We start from the raw sequence: 18,872 nt of genomic DNA, 5'->3' as shown, positions 1-18,872 counted from the left end.
AGTTGCGCACTTTGTCGCGGTAGTTGCCGTACGAGACCCAAAAGGCCTCCATGGCGGAAGCATTGGCCGGATTGCCTGGGTCTGCGGGCCATTGTGGTGGTTTGAGGCGGTCCTTTTGCAGTTGGGCCATGATCTTCTGCGCATAGTCGCTCTGGGGCTCCTTCGGAGGAGCACTGAGAGTAGGTTGTGATGAAAACCGGCTGCTAGACGCAGCGAGGGAGGGCTTTGGCTTGCCAAAGCCATTCGTCTGTGTCGACTGCGAAGACACTGGGTCCAAGTTGAAATGGACTGACTTCTTTGCCGCAGTCTTTGCTGCTGCCGGATTGGATGTAGGAGTAGTATGTGTTGTGCCAGAGAATGGCGACACAGATGGGGTGGGTGTGGGGTTGGGGGACGCCATAAATGGGTTTGATGATGGTTGGGAAGAAGCACCAAAGGTAGTAGGCTGGCCAAACCCAGTCGCTGTGGGAACTGGTTGCCCAAAAGGATTGGATGCTGAAGTCGGTTGGCCGAAGCCAGTCGCTTGAGAGGTTGGTTGACCAAAGCCCGTCGTCGCGGGCGTCTGCTGGAAGCCAGACAGACCAGTGGCAGTCGTGGGGGGCGTCTGTGTGTTTCCGAAAGGCGAGGTAGACGCCGGCGCTGGAGTGTTACCGAATGGCGAAGCGGCTGCAAGTGTCGGTGTGCTTCCAATCGGTGAAGCAACTGCAGGAGCTGGCTGCTGTGATAGTGCGGTGAATGGGTTGGGTGATGTGCCGCGAGAAGAAGGCTGTGCAGTCTGGAATGGCGAGGGAGTAGACGCAGTGGCATTCGCAAAGGGAGATGCCGCAGGCTGGGCAGTAGCAGTGCCAAACGCCGGCGAAGGGTTGGCATTTATGGCAGCTTGGAACGGGTTCGCAGGTGCAGTGGCTGACGATGTTGGCGTCGATGAGACGGTGCTGCCAAAGGCCGGAGCTGTTGGTGCTGGCGACGCGGCCTTGAATGGGTTGCCCGACGGCGCCCCAAATGGGTTGCTGGTCGCCGGTGCTGCAGCTCCATTACCATTTGCGTTCGGGGCGTTAAGTCCTGTGGAGAAACCTGTAGATTCAGAAAGAGTAAGTAAGTGCATGCGTTCAGTGAGAGCAACAAATCGACGATCCGGGTATGCTGTGAAAGTTGTGATGAGGTCTGGCACGTCGTAGAGAGGATCTGAGAGGTCGCCCTGCTTCTTCTTCTGCTGCTTTGGTTTTTTATGTGGATGACGAAAGCTTTTCGGAAGCTTCAGTTCGGGGAGCTCTGGAAACTCTGGGAGCTCGGGAAGGTTTGGGAGCTCGGAGACGGACTCGACAGCCTTGTCTGCGCTGATAGAGAACTGACGAGGAGGGAAAGCTCGGATCGCTCGCGCCATCTTGACAGTAGGTGTGACTAACAGGCCAGTGTTGGTAGCCAGGGCTGGCCCGGGAGTCGCCTCCTCCTCGACTGAACACAGCGGCGCTTGGCTCTCGACCTTTGTCAGCGTCGGGGCTGCGTCTGTCTCGTCAACGGCCGGCTGACCAGACTCGACAGTCTGCAGAGACGCTGATGGGAAAAAGTCCACGGTCCGCATGCGATGCATCTTGCGCGGGCGGACAGCCGATGTGTCCAACTTTGCGTTCATAGACTTGGTGATGGTGATCGGACCGGGTGCGAAGGGTTCAGCACCTCGCTTGGGAGGACGCTTGGGAGCTGGAGCTGCATCCTCTGTCGGAGTGTGAACCTCTGCTGGGGCGAGAGCCTCCGCTGGGGCACGAACCTCTGCCTCAACATTTTCCTCTGCTGGCTTCACATCCTCGGCGAAAGAAACACGCTTGCGAGGACGGTGAGTGGCGGAGGACTTGCAGTCAGCCTCGACAAAGGACTGGTTGCGCTTCTTCGACGTTGGCTGCGTCGTCTGCTCTGGTCCCTCGTCCGAATCGGCCGTGGACGCCTCCGGTGCAAAAGTGATTGCAGGACGGCGCTTGAGAGCCGACTTCAGCCTGAGAATGGACTTGGGCTTGAGAATCGGTTTCCGGTTCGGCCGGCCCTCCTCAGTATGCAGAAACGTTTCTTTTGCAGGCGGGTCATCATCTGTGATAGGAGAGGACGCGGTCGCAGCCGAAGCAGGGGTTGATGGAGGGGTGAGCTCCGTGCCAGTCGCAGCTAAAGTAGCTGCAGCCGTCTTTGTCGGAGTCTCAACGGTGGGAGCCGAGGAAGCGGACGATGCAGGGGGCGACGGCGGGGTGAGAACCGGGCCAGCTACAGCTGTGTCTCGCTTCTTGGGAGTCTCTGGTGCATCCGGAACAGCTGGGGCCGCCACCGTTGGTGGAGAGGTGGGCAAATGCACGGTTGGCACAGCTGGCACAGCTGACACGATAGGTGGAAGAAGGGCTGCAGGCTGTGGAGCTGTGCAGGAGTTGTCCTTCGGCACCTTGGGTTCTGCAGATGCAAGAGAAACACGTTTGCGTGGACGCGCAACCTCGACCTCTGGGATTGTCGGAGGAAGAGATATAACAGGCGCAACGGGCATGAGAGAAGCCGTCGTCTCTTTGGGAGGTGCACTGGGGCCGGCAATCTTGAGTCCTCCCGGTGCAAATATAACAGCATTTCTCTTGGGTGGGAACTTTGGCTGCGTTTCCTTTCCCTTGTCCTTTGTCGAGTCCGCTTCCTCTTTCTAGGAGGCGGCAGATTCGACAATGGGAGCCGTGGTAGAGATGGCGGGGATCATGGGGGCAGCGGGAATGGAGGCCATTGAGATCCGGAGGGCACCAGGCGGGAAGGTGACCGCAGCACGCTTGATAGGAGGCTTCACAGGGTTCTCGGCAGCGTGAGTCGACTTGGCTGGGAGCTTGATCTCAAGACCAGCCATGCTTGACTCCAAAGAGTCACTGGCGGTGGTTTCGGTCTCCGTCGAGTTTGACTTCTCTTGGGGAGCTTTGGTCTTGTGCTCGCCATCTGCGGCCTGTTTCTCGGTGCTCGTGGTTTGGGTAAGAACGGACGTCGAGCACGAGTCGGTTGCAGGCGTGGACGGCTGAGCTGAGGTAGAAACTGAGCCAGGTGGCGGAGATGCTGGTGGCTTTGGAGTCTGTCTCTTCGGCTGAATGAAGCACGAAACAGGAGCCTTCTTGCGACGGGGAGCAACCTTTTTCTCAGCGGTGCCTGTCTCTTTCCCTTTGCTTTTTGGATCTGCCATCTTGTTGGCCTTGTCGTTCGGCTGGCCGACACGCAGAAATGGGTTTCCCATGTCCGTCTCCTTTCCTTTGGAGGTCGAAGAAGAGCTCGATCCCGAGAGGGACATCGAAGCAAGGGTCAGAGCCAGCGACGAGGTTGGCTCGGCAAGCGATGTGAGAGCAATGAGAGACTTGGGACGAGCTTTGGCAATTTCCAGGTAGCGATCGGCCTCGGAGTCGGCGGCAGAGAGAGCAGCAGGAGCTGGCACGCTCGTCAGAGGCTGCGCAAAGACATTCAGCGAAGCGAATTGATCTGCCAGCTGATCTGCGTCCGAGTCGACAGCCATGGACTGTGCCGGTGACGAGAAGTGAGGAGCCATGGTGGTATCACCAATGGGAGGTTTGGTACTATTTGGACGCGAGGCCGTGGCCATGGAGAGAGCACCGGTCGGAGGAACAACGAGCCTTGCCATGCAGAAGTCAAATTTGGATTGGAAATTTGAAGCTCGAAATGGCGGATGTGTTGCAGAAAGAGAAGAGTATAGACAATAAAAGGTCGAGACGTATTTGAACAACTGGGACGACAGCGTATGTCGAGAAGAGGGTGTTGTACAAGCGGAAAGCAAAAGGAAAAGCGAGAATATAAAAGCTGGAAGCAGAGTGCAGGAAATATAATTTCGAGATTTGTCTCTGCGTGGAAAAGAAAATCGGAAAAAGGAGAAGAGAAGAACGAGAGGAAAGTCGTTTCGCAAAAAAATTCTGTATGGTATTGTCGAGCAGCAGAAGAAAAAGCAGGTGGCTGGGCGGGGTAGAGGTCGAGGTCGAAAAACGTGGCCGAAGGCGAGGTGACAGGAAAAGTGAGGAAAAAGTGAGGAAGTTCTGTTCTGAGCAGAACAATGCGATTTCACGTCAATGCACAATAGAGTCGGAGCTTACCTTGCTGTGCCTGGCCAAACGCCCCCAGCGTCCCGCCCTGTCCTCCAGACATGCTCGAAGCGGCCGCAGCCGGCGGTGCTTGTGGTGCGCTGCCAGAAAAGGAGAAGGCCGTCGTCATCGTCGTCGTCGCAAAGGGACGCGCTTCACGCCCATCGGGAGCTGCTCGGCCGGCGGGAGGTCGCCGCAGCGCGAGCAGGGTTCACGCAGCACACAGAGACAATAAAATCAATCGAATACGAGCACTCTACACTTTGCGAGGTCGTGTCGTGGTGGTGCGCGGCGTGGGAAGTCGTGCTGTTGTTCGTCGGTCGTTGTGAGGTTGGTGATGTTTTTGCCCTTTTGTCGCGAACGGCCTAGGTCCACTGTCGTAGGCGCCTGTACTGGCCCAGCTTAGCAGGCGCGGCTAGTTCTGCCGGCCTTGACCGCCCCCAAATAGGTACCAGCGGCGGCAAACACGCAGAACGAAGCAGGAACAACCAACAAACAAAAGTGGGGCACAGAGGCCTGCTTCGAGACTAGCGCCCTGCAGCGCGTGGTCCAAGCTCCTCTATTTACCTGCGGTTGAGGGGACACAATAGCGAAGAAAGGCCACACAATAAAGACTTCCTCCATTCGCCTCCTTTTACTTGTTGATATCAAGAGGACAAAGAACAGATCGAACACGTTGACACCCCGTCGTTTTCAGCCTTCGATAGGACGCTTTCGTCATGTATCCTGACAATTCTCATCATAGCGCTGTCACGTGAGCAACTGTGACTTGAAAACTCAACGATCCGCCGACTGAGCATCACAACGCACGAAAGGTCACAGACCCGATCACTTCTCCTTTGCAGCGGCCTACCAAGTGGTTTTTATATGTTGTCATTCATTGGGTTATTACAATTAACTAAAAAGCACTTTTCTAGTATCCCTCAAGCCAAATCCAGGCAGATACAGCAAACAAAAAAATAAAAATAAAATAAAGATTAAAACGCCGCCCAGATGATTACAATGATTTCCTGCCCCTTTTTTCGAACTCGACCACGACACAATGCTTACTTTTTCCGCGTAGACAACCGCGCCGGACCCAGTCCCCGCCGGATTTCGTCCAGCTGCTCCAGGCCTGTCTGCTGCCGGCCCTTTTTGATTGCCCGCTTGCCTTGCATGGAGTAGCCGCCCAGAAACTCGTCCATAATCCCATTGAAGTCGTTGCGCAGCGGGCCCTGCACGCTCGACGTGGTGGAGAACGCCGACACCGACTTCATGTCGTCCCCGAACCCGTCCTCGTCAAACGCGTCGTTGTTGTACAGCTCGTCGATCTTGTCGAATCGCGCGTCCAGCAGGCTCATCTGCTCCGTGCGCACCAGCGACGACGACGTCATCGAGAAGCCCGACTGCTCCGTCAGCGCGCCCTTGCGCTTCTTCTTGCGGCCACCGGCCGTGTTGGTCGTCCAGATGGACGACTGCACGTCCGACATGGCCGGTGTGATCTTCTTCTTGGGCGCGCCCGAAGCGGCCGTTGTCGACTGGTCCTTCTTGAACTTTTTAAAGTCCTCCATCCAGTCGTCGGCGCCCTCGGTCTCCGGCGGCGGGGCAGCCGCTGCGCCAGACAGGTCGACCAGCTCCGGCACTGTGTCACGTGTCTCGTCGTCTGCGTCGTCTGCGTCGCCCTGAGCAGCACCGTTGCCGGTCGTGGTGCTGTCCTCAAACCCCTGGCGCGGCTGCGCGGGCTTCTCGGTGGCGTCCGACTCCCAGCCGTCGTCGTCGTCGTCGTACTGGTCCTCAAACTCGTACTGGTCCAGCTCCTCGCCGTCCTTGGCAAGCTGCTGGAAGAGGTCGTCGTTGCTCTCGTCGTCGTCCACGTACGCCTCGTCCTCGAGCGCCTCGAGCACCTCGCGCAGGCGCGGGTCCATGTCCGGCTGGAATCCGGCAATCGCGTCCGGCACATCCTGCTGGTTCTGGTACGTCACGCGCTGCAGCGCTTTGGCCGGCAAGATGTCCTCATCCAGCAGCTCCTCGGACCGGTGCTGCAGGTCCATCTGCTGCAGGGCGTCGGCCAGCGACGTCTTTTGCCGGCTCTTGTGGGCGGCGTTGAGCGACGCCGTCGACTCGACAAACACGGCCTCGCCTCCGCCCTGGCCGATCTCGCGCAGGTGCTGCATGTAGTCGTACGAGGAGTCGTCAAAGAACACGCCAAAGTTGGCCGCCTCGCCCTCGTTGTCGCGGATGTCATCGACGTCCGACCCGAGCTGCGACGCAAGGTCGTCGAGCCGCCGGGACTTGACGCTGGTGCCGGTCGTCGAACTGCCGCCGGCGTTGGGTGCCTGAGTCGGGTTCAGCACCATGGCCGGGGCCGACTCGTCGTGGATGCGCGGGTCATTCTGGGGACGGTGGACGAGCGTGAAGTGCGCCGCCGACTTCTTGTCACTAGACGAGGACAAGACACGTCAGTACATGGCCGCGAACATGCGACAAGTGTCACACCGTTCAGAGGAGTCGGTATCGATGTGGGGGGTCCCAGAGCGGGCAGCGAACACTTACATCCACTTGCGTCGAGGCATGACTGCGGTTTAGCTTGTATGACGATATGTATGTGGGTTGTCGGACGTCGCGCGTGGGGATCGAACTCGCTTGTAGTCACGTTTCGCGTTTTGACAGATTCAAGGCTTTCGTTAATATGGTTGTCGAGAAAGTCCGACTGGATTCAGACTGCGCTACCATCAAAAAAAAAATGTATGGCCATGGCGCTGGAGACCAGCAAAAGTTGGGCCCCCATTTTAATTTTCTTTATCTTATCGCGCTCATTCTGATTCATATTTTGGCGGGGTGGGCGCAGCAGGGCAGTGACGACTGTGAAAAACAGTCACACCAGCACCAACAAAGCGCCAAGTTGGGAAAAAATCGCCCCTCCCCGCTATTAATCAGCCTTTGCACGGCAAGAGCAACCTATTTGCAGAGGCAGGTGAAGATTTCAGAGGGCGAAACAAAACATAGGCCTCCAGCATTTACATTTTACAAACTATTTGCATCGCAGTATATAGTTTCGACGCCGCCGCGATATTGTCGAGAGATTGGCATTCTTTTGTCCAATACCAACTTTATCGACAGAACATCTCTGTACCGCCATTGACTACATCGACAGCACACGACACTCCTCCACCAAGTCGCGAACGACCCCAACGAAGCCTCTTCACAAAAGTTACACAACAAGAAGCCAGGACACAGCAACCCGTCACGATGGGTATGCCCAAGTCGAAAAAGCAGGTCGGTCTCGGCAATGCGCTGATGAACGACCGGTTCGGCAACGGAAAGGGAAAAGACCAGTACCGCACGGGTATCACACGCAAGAACCATGCGACTGGTGAAGATGTATGTTGGGCATCACCATATATTCGTTTTCACTGGCAACAGTCTTCTAACACTAGTACAGTACATTACAAACGACCGCGCCGATGCGGCCTGGGTCAAGATGCGCTCGATTACGGAGCAGGGCGCCATTGAGGAGTTCCTGTCTACGGCCGCCTACGCCGACACCAACTTCCGCGCTGTCAAGATGAACAACTCGCAGATCATCCACACGGACCAGAAGAACCCCTACCTGCTGACCGACGCCGAAGAGGGCCGGCGGCTCAAGTTGCACAGCCAGAACCGCGAGCGTCTGACGGTGCCGCGTCGCCCGCATTGGGACGCAAACATGACGGCGGCCGAGCTCGACAAGGCCGAGCGTGAGAGTTTCCTGGTGTGGCGCCGTGGCCTCGCCGAACTGCAGCAGAACGCGGATCTGTTGATGACGCCGTTTGAGCGGAATTTGGAGGTCTGGCGCCAGCTGTGGCGTGTCATCGAGCGGTCCGACCTGGTCGTGCAGATTGTGGACGCCCGCAACCCGCTCGTGTTCCGGTCCGAGGACCTCGAGGACTACGTCAAGGCTGTCGACCCGGCCAAGCAGAACCTGCTGCTGATCAACAAGGCGGACATGATGACGGACCGGCAACGGCGGGCGTGGGCATCGCATCTGACAGAGAACAAGATTGCGTACAAGTTCTTCTCGGCACACATGGCCAAGGAGCAGAACGAGCTTCGCCAGGCCGAGGAGGAGGAGGAGGAGCGGTGGCAGGCGGCCGGTGGCGGGTCCGCAAAGCCGCCAGCCGCAGCACCCGAAAAAGGGGAGGACGAGGAGGAAGACGAAGACGAGAGCGAGGACGACAAGGAGGCAAGCCAGGACAACAACGGCGGCCTCGACACGCGCATCCTGTCCGTGGACGAGCTGGAGGCTCTATTCCTGAAACACGCCCCGAAAACGGATGATCCCACGCGCAAGCTCAAGGTCGGCCTCGTCGGCTACCCCAACGTCGGCAAGTCGTCCACCATCAACGCACTGATTGGCGCCAAGAAGGTATCTGTGTCCTCAACGCCCGGCAAGACGAAGCACTTCCAGACGATCGAGCTGAGCCCCCGCGTCACGCTCTGTGATTGTCCCGGTCTCGTGTTCCCCAACTTTGCTACCACCAAAGCCGACCTTGTCTGCAACGGCATTCTGCCGATTGACCAGCTGCGCGAGTTCACAGGCCCTGCGCAGCTCGTCACTGCGCGCATTCCCAAGGCGTTCCTCGAGGCTGTGTACGGCATTCACATTCGCACACAGAACGTCAGCGAGGGCGGCACCGGTACCCCGACGGCCGAGGAGCTGCTGTCTGCGTACGCCCGCGCTCGCGGTTTCACGCGGACCGGCCAGGGCCAGCCCGACGAGTCGCGTGCGGCTCGGTACATTCTCAAAGACTACGTCAACGGCAAGCTATTGTTTGTGGCACCGCCTCCGGGCCACGGTATCGACCCTGCGGACTTCAACCACGAGCTGTACGACCACAAGCACCTGCCCGAGAAGCGGCAGATTGCCATGGCGGCAGCAGCGGCGGCCGATACCGAATCCAGGACGAGCTCCAAGTCCAAGGCCTCTGCCGTGCCAAGCTTGAAGCGTCCTTCCAAGAAGGCGGCGAAGAGGGCTGGCCCGAACGCCTGGGAGCTGGAGGAGGAGGAGGAGGACTCGAGCGACATCACGTCGGACGAGGACGAGGATGAGGATGAGGAGGGCGAGGAGAGCGAAGGAGACGAGGCCACCGACGGCGAACCGATGGACGATGTGGTGATGACGCTCCCCGTGCGCGAGAAGCAGAGCACCAAGTCCCGCGACCTCGACAAGGCGTTTTTCCGCGAGAGCGCGACCGGCAACCGCGGCGTTGTGGCGCGGCCGTTTAGCTATAAATACACGGAACAGGGCCAGGCCGAGCAGGCCACGCTGGCGGCACAGGGCGGTGCGACGCTCAGCGGCAAGAAACTGACGGGGCGCAAGGCGCGGACAATGGACGCGCTGGCCAAGGGGCTGGATGCTGAAGATGCGCGGGCGGCGGCCAAGATCGCGGCAGACAGCAAGAAGCACTTCAAGGGCGGTCAACGGGGCAAGGGCAAGAAGAAGATGCCGAGCAATGCCATTGAAGCATGGGGCGAGGATCGGTAAAAAAGGTTGTGCAGCTACTGTTGCAACCTGGGTAGCTGGATTTTCACATTGATTATTTCGTGCATATTGGCATATTATCGTGTCGCCCGGCGTTGCGTATTTATTTTAATTTATATCTGTGTTGAACGAAATCAAAATGTCAATGATTGGCATACGAAATATTACATATGAAGAGATTTACATAAATGTATAGACTTTTTGAAAATAAATTAAAGGTTATCATATATACATAGAAGTTTTTTTTTTTAAAAAAAAATACAAACTCAACTCTGGTAAACATTATTTTGACACCAGATTGTCTGACCTGTTTGATGTTTTGTTTACACGCACGTAAACAAAGCTGGCTTTCAACATGGCCGACCACTTGTGTGTGCTCCCCTGCGTGGTGCAGGAGAAGGCTGCGTCTATGGCCCATGTCGCGGCGCGTGTTGGGAGCGCCATACAGAGAGACTGAGGAGCATTTGGCAGGGGTTCGTCGTGTTGGTGATTTGCGCTTTCCATTTGGAGCACAATTTAGACGCCCAGTGTCGCCAGCGAGGACAGGGGGTTGGGTGGCTACGGTGGTCTGGGTGGTTTGGTGGCACTCGGAAGGAGCCACTGTGGGCCAGGAAGCGCCCAGCATCGACGCCAACCTTCTTTTTGTGTCTCTCCACTGTCACTTGTCCGCCAGCCCATGTGTTTGTTTTCGTTTTTGTAATCATCGCACGTCATCGAGACGCTCGTTTATGTCGGCTACGAGATGTCCCTTGGTCACAACAAACGCCACCACTCTCTTGTTTTGGCGCTCACCTTGCATCGAGGGCAGCGCTTAATCGTCGAACGAGCCCATCGGATGAGAGCAAAAGGAGAAATGTCGATGCCAGGATAGACGACGATGCAGATAGCTGAATGCAGGGTCTCTCGCTAGTTTCACTATCTTGCGCTGTGTGGATGGGAAGAGCGAGGTTGAGCGTGCTGGGTCGGGGAAAGGGGGCGAAGCGTGACACGGCGATCGCTCTCAAGTCACTCGAGTCTTCGCTCTTCCGTCGATGCACATGGAGAGTTCGGGCGGTTTTTGCCGCGCCGGCTACGGATAGGTTGCCATGGGACATGAGTTCCTGCCCAACGAGGCCCAGCTGAGGTGAGTCTGACTTCGTGGCTCTTTCGGTCTACCACCACATGCCATTCTCTTTGCCTCCATCGTGTGCTTTTGAAACTCTTACTTTGTAGTTTTGCCGCCATCCACCTTCTACGTAATGGGGTGCCAAGTGCCAGTGGGAAGCTTCCTCGCAATCACACATTGATACTGTCACGTTTGCCGCACGGACAGGCGCACGTACCCTTTCCCAAGCGCTGTCGCTGATTTGTCGTGTCGCCGCCGCCTCGTAGCTTTTGCTTCGTTGCGCACAAGCTGCTGTTTTTCAACTGACTCGATAGTGTCCCACGCACGAGAGAAGCTGTTCGCGGTGTCCGGGAGCTGTCTGGGCCCTGCTCGACCCCGACTCGGGTTGGCTATGGAGGGCGTATTCGGTCAATTGCCGCATGCGAGCACGACCGTATCATTGGTTTGGAGGTCTGTTCGCAGCAGCTGCTGTCTGTCTCTTCCTTGACCAGCCTGTGTGCCTGTGTGAAAGTGTGCCTCTTTCTATCTCTGGTCTCTCCGTGCCTAGCCGCTTTTCCAGGTTCACGGCCGTTGACCAGACTCTCTTTCCACCCTTTTCATGTATTCATCGTGAGCTTTCCCTGGTTTGCCCAGTGTCGCAACCCGAAGCATAGGGCAAAGGATGGACACCCCAAATCCCAAATCCCAAACACCGCGAGTCCACTTGCGCCGTACCGGACCTCAAGGTCGCCTCCAACCCCTCTTCGCTTTTGCCTCTGCATCCCTTCGTCGTGCGTTGTGTGCTGCTACCGTCGTATTTTGCCATTTCGTTCTTGGCACACTGATTGAGCTTCAGAGCTGCACCAGAATGACAGAATGCCGTACAGCCTCAGTTTCCTCGAGTTTATGCGGCGGCGTTCTCACTCTCCTTTCGTCGTCTCCATTGTCGATCGGTCGTAGGCCCAACAGATTGCCTCTGTTGCCCTCGACTCGTTCCGCCGTCTGTTGTTGTATTTGCGTCTCTTTACTGTCGTGCACTACCAGTCGCCTCACAGAGGCCCGGGCCTGTTTTGTTGGGTTTCACGCCCACGCTGGTTTGCCGCCGCAAACGTACTCTTTCTTTTCTAAATCTCTGGGCACAACACTAGGGGCAAAGGGAGTGGTGGTGGCCAGGCGGTGTGTCCCGCGCACTGTACGGGTTACTGTGCTTCCAGGAACTGTCCGCGGGTGGAAAAAGGTTCAGTGGGCTGGCATCACGTAAACTTTATTTGCATTCTCACGCTCGAGACGGGACGACTTCAATTTTGAAATACGTTATTCTCAACACTCCACATATCTCGCTGGTTCGTCTTCTCGTCTGCAAAACGGCGTGGCGGGGGTGTAAGAAACCGACTCAAAAATCGATGCAGGCCAGATGCGGACGGATGGAGTCATGGGAGTGGGGGGTGAGGTGGCCTGGCCATGAGCATGAAACAATGAGGGGAGAGAGGCAGAGTGAAGAGGCGGAGTGAAGAGGCAGAGGCAACATCGAAAGAAACATCGAGAGGCAGAGAGGAGACAAGACAACTCCAGAGGCAGAAAGGCAAGAGCTTGTCGTCGACTGCAATGAGAAGGGGCGACACACAAAGCCTTCGAAACAGGAAAGAGGGGACGCATTGAGGGCGAAACGTTGCCCAAGATTGCCTGTTTCCGTCCGTCCCCGCCGAATATGCGTCAAGCGGAAACACGCAAAGTAAGGAGGACAGGCAGTTCATGCAAGAGCTCCTTCCTCCCTGGACAGCTGCCAACGCAGTGCGCCGTAGAGGATATTCTGTATCTTACACTTCTTCATTGTATTCTTCCGGACGGGGAAAAGCTCGTACGATGCATGGTATACTCCGTACAGCTCGATATACTCCGTTTGGATGCATTGCCAAAAAAAGGACGACCGGGGTTGAGCTTCCCGGCCAGGGGAGCATGATGTACGAGCGCACGGGCATCTTATCAAGCCAGGAAAAGGAAAAGGGAAAGGGAAAGGGAGACGAGGTTGAACAGATAGGAGTCACAACGAGAGACGAGAGGTTGTCCTGTCGATGCACGGAATGCGCAATTTGCTGGAAACGCATCCGAGGTGTTTGTGCGTGTGGTCGGGCCTCAAGCAATGGGCGGCTGAATATGGCGATTGTCTTGTGCCTGGTGCTCCTGCCCTGTGCTTCCTACGCTGTCGTGTCCCACCGGACAGACGATGGTCGGCCACGCCTGCCTGTCCGGCACCTCTTCGTCCTCATGGAGACACAGGTCCCTGCCATTTCACGTTCTTGTACGGTCATTCCTCATTCCCCTGGCTGACACATGCTTCGCACCTGCCTGGCCAGCAAATTCTTTGTCGTCAGCCAGTCGGTCATTTACGGCGTTCAATGTGAGAAAGGGAAATATGGGGAGAAGCTCTGGCCAGCATCCATCTAGGCACAGGTAGGCATGGTCAGCGAGGCCCATCTGGCAATGTCCCGCTTGTTGGCCAGGCCTCGTCTGCCCTCTACAGCCTGGCGAGCATGAATGGCCTGTCCTTCTCTACACGACGGCCTACCTCGCATGGCATCGTCCCGGAAGCACACAATCGACTGGTTGTGAGGCCGCAATGGCAAATGGTAGAAGAAGCACGGCCGGAAAAAAGTGGGAATCAAGGCAAACCGTGGTGCTTCATGGCCTGGGCCTGGGGCGACAAACTGACAGGCACGCGGCGGCCAGTCTTTTGGCCTGGTGTTCTGTTGCTTCTGCCGCTTTCTGTGCTGACAAAAGCATCAAAGAGAGCGCCGTCAGCGCGAGACATCCCGGCGAGTTTGATTACAGCGCATGCGCAGAGCAATACAGGCCATTCCTCCGCTGAAGACGATTGACAATAATAAGCTTCCCAGTGGCTGGATCAGCCGTGGGCACAGTGGCCATGATGAGACAGACAGAGGCGAGTGGAAAGAGAAGTAGTGGGCCGCTGTGGGGACCAGCTGGGTTGGCGCGCCGTGCCTCCAATACGGACCCAAACCAGCGAGCCAGCGCTCTGCGGAGATTTGTGCGGGAGTGCCCCAACGATAGACTGGAAAGGAGCAGCAGGACGCTGGCATGCTGCCAGGTAGGCTAGGCCAGGCCTGGCTGCCCACGCTAAATGGCGCACTGTATCTCCTGGCACGATGGCGCCTTCGCGCCGATAGGGCTCGCAGCACTGACGCACAGCACAGCACAGTGCACCCCCACCGCCACACCACGCCATCGCACCGTCTCGCCTCGCGCTCGCGCACTGTCCATGACCAATTGGGCCCATATGCCCCTTGTCGGTCTGCCCACAGCCGCCTAAAGGCTAGGGATCGTGCTTCTGTTTCTGTTCCCCCCTAAACCGGCCAGGCCCTCCCAGCCAGCTAGCCCAGCCCAGCCCTGCCCATTTGCCATTTCCCTCGCTTCGCTCGCCTCCTTCGCATCACCACTTTTTCACCCTGTCTTTTCTCCTCCCCTTCCATCCTCCGTCCGCCACACGCATCTCCTCGCCCTCACTCCCTCTCCGTCACGCCTCGCATCTACGGCACCGACGCTCGACTCTAATTCTCCGCAACACCCCCGGAGAATACATTTCGAGAGCGACGCACCGCCAACGGCATCCCGACGCAAGAAAACTAGAAAAAACGACTCCGACAGGCCTTGGAACCATTCCTCATCGCGTGTTGTCTCCCCCAACCTCGCAGCCCATCCTATATTTCGTATCTTTCTTTTGCCATTTGAAATCACGGTGACCGAGTGTCGCTATACTATACCTGCTCACGTCCCTGACCTCCCATTGTCTTCATCCACGGGGGTTCTTCTCTTCTTTTCCTCTTCGTCGACCCCAACCTCCCACACCATACCGTCTCACCTGTGCCGTTTTGTCATCCGTTTCGGCATCCCGACAAGCGTTTCTCCTTTTCTGTTGCTTGCACCACGCCGGCAACCTCGTCCTATCCTCCGCATCGCTGGCCATCGGCAAGACGATGCAACCCCTATCAGACGAGTTTTGACGATTTGTAACGACTCACGACTTTGACCGAATCGACCGACAAATTTGACCTGATTGTCCATCGATCGCTAATACCTCATCAGTATTGCACCGCCGGCGTCGTCACGATTTTTCAACCGCAGACAAGGAGCACACAGGAACGCACTTGATTTCGTGTCGACGCGGAGCATCAGCCTTGGTGTCCCGTGTCTCTTAAGTGCCCTTTGCCTTGTGCTCATTTCGATTATCCCCATTTTCTCCAAGCCTGCAAACGCCTTTGATAGTGTTTTCAGGCACCCCCCCTGTGCGAGCATTCCAACCAGAAACCAAGATCCACTGCGCTGCCCGATTCCGTCCTCATCGACCGTGTCGAAAAGCGAGGACCTCTTTCGGCCAGCGACAACATCAAATTTGGCATCGAAATCATTGTCGAAAAGCGATTGACGGGATACAGCATTGGACATAAAGCCTCATCCTCATCCTCATCACGTCAGCCTTCCGCTTGCTCTGGTCTGCCATTGTCCCGCAGTCTCATTGCTTCTTGGGGTCCCCTTTTTCGCTCATCTATTTTTCGTCGGTTGATTTCTTCCTGGCATCGCTCCGCTTTCGCTTTTGCCACCAATTGTGTCGATCTGCACTCGCCTTGTTTTGAGTGCATCCTTCAAATCACCGTTTTTTTGGTAGCTAGAGCCAAGGAGAGACATCCAAGCATCTCTGTCGTCCTCGCGTCCGGTGCTGTCAACTCCGAGCTCGCTGCTTTTCGCCATCGCAATTCTTGACCGTGTTCTACTCGGGCCGGCCAATAGGTACGCCCGTCTTGCCATCTCTTCCCACATCACCGTTGACGCTCTTCCTGGCGTCTTCGGAACCCTCATCTCAACAACATGAGGGAAGTCAACTTCAGCATCCCCAACGTCAACAAGGCGTCGGTGGGCATCACCACCGCCTTGTACGACCGCCGGGCACTGGATTGCACGTCGACACTGCCTCTCATCAACTCACTCAACCACCTCGCCTACCTCACGACATCCTCTGCACGCATCCGCGACATTCTCACCGTCGATGGCGGCATTGAGCGCCTCGTCTGCATCCTCAAGCAGGGCCGCAGCAAAGACATGATGGACATGTGGAAATGGAACCTGGCCTTCCAGTGCGTCGTCAATATCGGCGTCCGTGGCACCGAGGCCGTTCGCACACGCGTTGTCGAGGCCGACATGGTGCCCGTCATCGCCACAATCTTGGACAACTACATCAAGGTGATTGAGAAGTGCCGCGAGAAGGCCGAGGAGGCTAAGCAGCGCCACGCCCGGGAGCACCATGGCCGCCATCGCTTGAACGACCTGCGCGTCGCCAAGTCCTCCTTTACCCACCGCACACTCGCCGTCGACCTGGACCACCGCTCGTCCCGCCGCCAGGCACCCCCGCCGTCCATTGATGTGTCCGCGACCTTTGCTGGGCCCTCGACAGTGGCATTGGGCGATCACACCGGTGCCTCCTCATCAATCGCGTCGTCTTCTGCTGCTGCTACTGCGGCCGCCACCGCGGCCGCCGCCGGCACAGCATCGGCGGGCGGCAGTGCCGCTTTGAGCGCCGCGTCGTCGACCGACGGTAGCACAAGCAACACCGATAACGACGCGACACCCACCATGTCCCAATTCCACATCACCTCACCAGCGGGACCCCAGCATTCGGCTCGCTCCTCCATGTCGTCCCCACCACCAGTCCCAGTCCAGTCATCTCTGCCGTCGTCGCTGGCGCCTTTATCTGCATCTACATCTCTACCCACACCTGTCCGCCGATTCCACCACCACCACCATCACCATCATCATCACCATCTCCACGCTAGTGCTGCGGGCCCATCTTCGTCCTCCTCAAGCACAGCAACGGTAGCAACGCCTTCTGCAAACAACAACCCCATCGCTACTTCCTCTGCTGCCATGGCCGCTGCCGCGGCCGCCACGTCGGCCACACCGTCGCGGCACGCGCTCGCCCCCCCTTCTGGCGCGGCCATCCAACCCCTCTCCTCGGCCGTACCTTCGGCGGCCTCCGTCAATGCGTCCGAGGTTAACGAGGCGAATCTACTACGCGCGATGCGCGACCTCGACCACCAGTATGCGTCTCCCTATGGCCTGGCCCGGCCTCTTCTGGGTAACTCCCAGCCGGCGTCACCAACAACTCCGCTTCCTCCACCGCAGCTTCGGTCACCTACCGTCCGTCCCACATCCCTTCTCGCCCCCACTGGCCGGTCACGGAGACGGCCATCGATCCGCCACCAGACCTCCACGTCGGGTCCTGCTGCTGACGTCGACGATCTCAACGCCGAGAGCGTCCAGTCCGACGAGACACCGGACGCCGAGATGTCGGGCACGGCTGAGATGCAGGGGACGGTCGACATCCAGGACATCAACATGGAGGAGGCGGACAGCATGCTGGGTGGCGAGTCGCTCGAGCTGACCACGCCCACGGTGTCCGAGACGCAGGACACGGGCGCGTTTAACATTACGCACCGCGGTCCGCTTGACGGCAGCATTACCCCGGCTGCCACCACGGCGCCCGTTCCCGCCATGGGCCTGTCGCCCAACCGCCCGCCCATGGTCACGGCGCAGCAGCCCGTCATGCCGACCGCAAGCGTGCCCCGCTACCTCCTCGACCGCCAGCTGACACCCCACCCACAGGTCATTGCCTCGATGCCGCGGGAGGAGGACGTCCTGATGTCGCTGCAGCTGTTGGCCTACGTCTCAAAGTACTGCAACCTGCGCTCCTACTTCCAGAAGAGCCACCTGGTGCCGCGCCTCAAGATCGGCAGGGAGCTGCAGCTGCTCGATGGCGACGACCTGAGCGGTTCTGACAGCATGGGTAACAGCGCCACCGTCGTGAAGATGGAGGACGGCGACCTGGAAAACGACAGTCCTGGTATCTCTGGCAGCATCGGCGCTCTGAGCAACAACAGCACGGCGACGACTGGTTCCGACGACGGCGCCGAAGACGAGGAAGAAGAGTACCTGCTACCCAACGACCTCAACATCTTCCCCCTCGTCGAGAAGTTCACTGTCCGCTACCACAGCACCGACATGCAGTACTGGGCCGGCGTGGTCATGCGCAACTTGTGCCGCAAAGACGAGTCGCGTGGCGGCATTCGCCAGTGCGCTTACTATCAGTGCGGCAAGTGGGAGAAGTTTACGCGGCAGTTTGCTAAGTGCCGCCGCTGCCGGCGCACAAAGTACTGCAGCAAGGAGTGCCAGAAGAGCGCCTGGGCTTTCCACCGCCACTGGTGCGTTGCAGCGTCGCAGTAAGCCGCCGCCCGGTGAACACGAAACGAACAAGACGACAACAAGAAAAAAAAACGAAGAAAATCTACAATTCACACAGCATTGATGCATTAATGATGGGGGGGATCGGAACGGTGTTATTATTTTTTCTTCTTCTTCCCTGGCCTGCCTCTTGTTTTGCTCGTTTCTCGTCTTCCTTGTTTTCATTTTGGATGCCATTGATTCTTTTCTATAGTGGCTGGTTGTTTTACGTCCTGGTTTTCCACCTGCTCCGATCTTGGGATATCGTCTGGTCTCGGAACGGCAGAGAAAAACAAAATGGGACGGCTTCTGGACCAATGCCACCTACATTCGCGGGACGCAGAATGCGAGGACACCACGTCAAACGTTGCACCGAAAAGCATTACGTCCGCCCACTGTTGGCAAGCACGAACGTGATGTTTCTTGTCTCCTATCGTCTTTTTTTTCATTTTTACGTCTGGGAGGATACAAAACCCAATACGCATGGCACGGCATCCTGGGGGCACTATCGCCCCTTTGCGCGTTATTCTTCGTCTTCCTGTTTGGTTCTTTCGCTAGTCATGCCCTCGTCTTCTTTTCATTTGTCTGTCGTTACTTTTTTCATCTTCCTTTCTCAACATCATGTCTCTTTCACCCATTTGTCACATTGAACACTTTTTTTCCTGTCAAAGACTCCACCCCATCTTATTATCATTATCAAAGCGGTTCGTCGGCATGTCTGTCTCTTTTTGTCCGTTTTCTTTTTGGCCGGCTTTAGTATTCTTATATCCAGATCAGCTTTATTTCTCTTGACTTGACAAATCGAAATAGCAAAAGATTTCAAACAGCAAGGCACATGATGACATGCGAAGTGACAAGTAACTGGATTGCAATGGGATAGGGCCCCACGACGTTATAAAGACCGAAGAATAAGGCG

The 18,872-nt window shown here is 57.1% G+C and overlaps 4 protein-coding genes across 4 annotated transcripts; 2 read left to right on the top strand and 2 right to left on the bottom strand.

Annotated features, from left to right (window-relative positions):
• Positions 1–2,665: 2,665 nt before the first annotated feature.
• On the bottom strand, positions 2,666–4,215 carry SPSK_00123 (uncharacterized protein; the record flags this gene model as incomplete). Its single annotated transcript, XM_016727103.1, has 2 exons — positions 2,666–3,666; positions 4,098–4,215. 2 exons carry the CDS (start codon positions 4,213–4,215, stop codon positions 2,666–2,668), a joined length of 1,119 nt encoding a protein of 372 aa, XP_016586444.1.
• Positions 4,216–5,131: 916 nt separating this feature from the next.
• Positions 5,132–6,637, bottom strand: SPSK_00125 (protein LTV1; the record flags this gene model as incomplete). Its single annotated transcript, XM_016727105.1, has 2 exons — positions 5,132–6,503; positions 6,618–6,637. The coding sequence occupies 2 exons, from the start codon at positions 6,635–6,637 to the stop codon at positions 5,132–5,134; spliced, it is 1,392 nt and encodes a 463-aa protein (XP_016586443.1).
• Positions 6,638–7,313: 676 nt separating this feature from the next.
• SPSK_00091 (large subunit GTPase 1) lies at positions 7,314–9,588 on the top strand (the record flags this gene model as incomplete). The annotated part of the gene is made up of 2 exons (XM_016727071.1): positions 7,314–7,445; positions 7,507–9,588. 2 exons carry the CDS (start codon positions 7,314–7,316, stop codon positions 9,586–9,588), a joined length of 2,214 nt encoding a protein of 737 aa, XP_016586442.1.
• Positions 9,589–15,550: 5,962 nt separating this feature from the next.
• Positions 15,551–17,959, top strand: SPSK_00086 (MYND domain protein (SamB); the record flags this gene model as incomplete). Its single annotated transcript, XM_016727066.1, has 1 exon — positions 15,551–17,959. One exon carries the CDS (start codon positions 15,551–15,553, stop codon positions 17,957–17,959), a length of 2,409 nt encoding a protein of 802 aa, XP_016586441.1.
• Between the last annotated feature and the right edge of the window lie 913 nt (positions 17,960–18,872).

The sequence above is a fragment of the Sporothrix schenckii genome (assembly GCF_000961545.1).
Source record: "Sporothrix schenckii 1099-18 chromosome Unknown Cont46, whole genome shotgun sequence".
NCBI classification, from domain to species: Eukaryota; Fungi; Ascomycota; class Sordariomycetes; order Ophiostomatales; family Ophiostomataceae; genus Sporothrix; species Sporothrix schenckii.
Note: the sequence above shows the minus strand (reverse complement) of the source record. Positions and strands in the feature narration are given on the sequence as shown.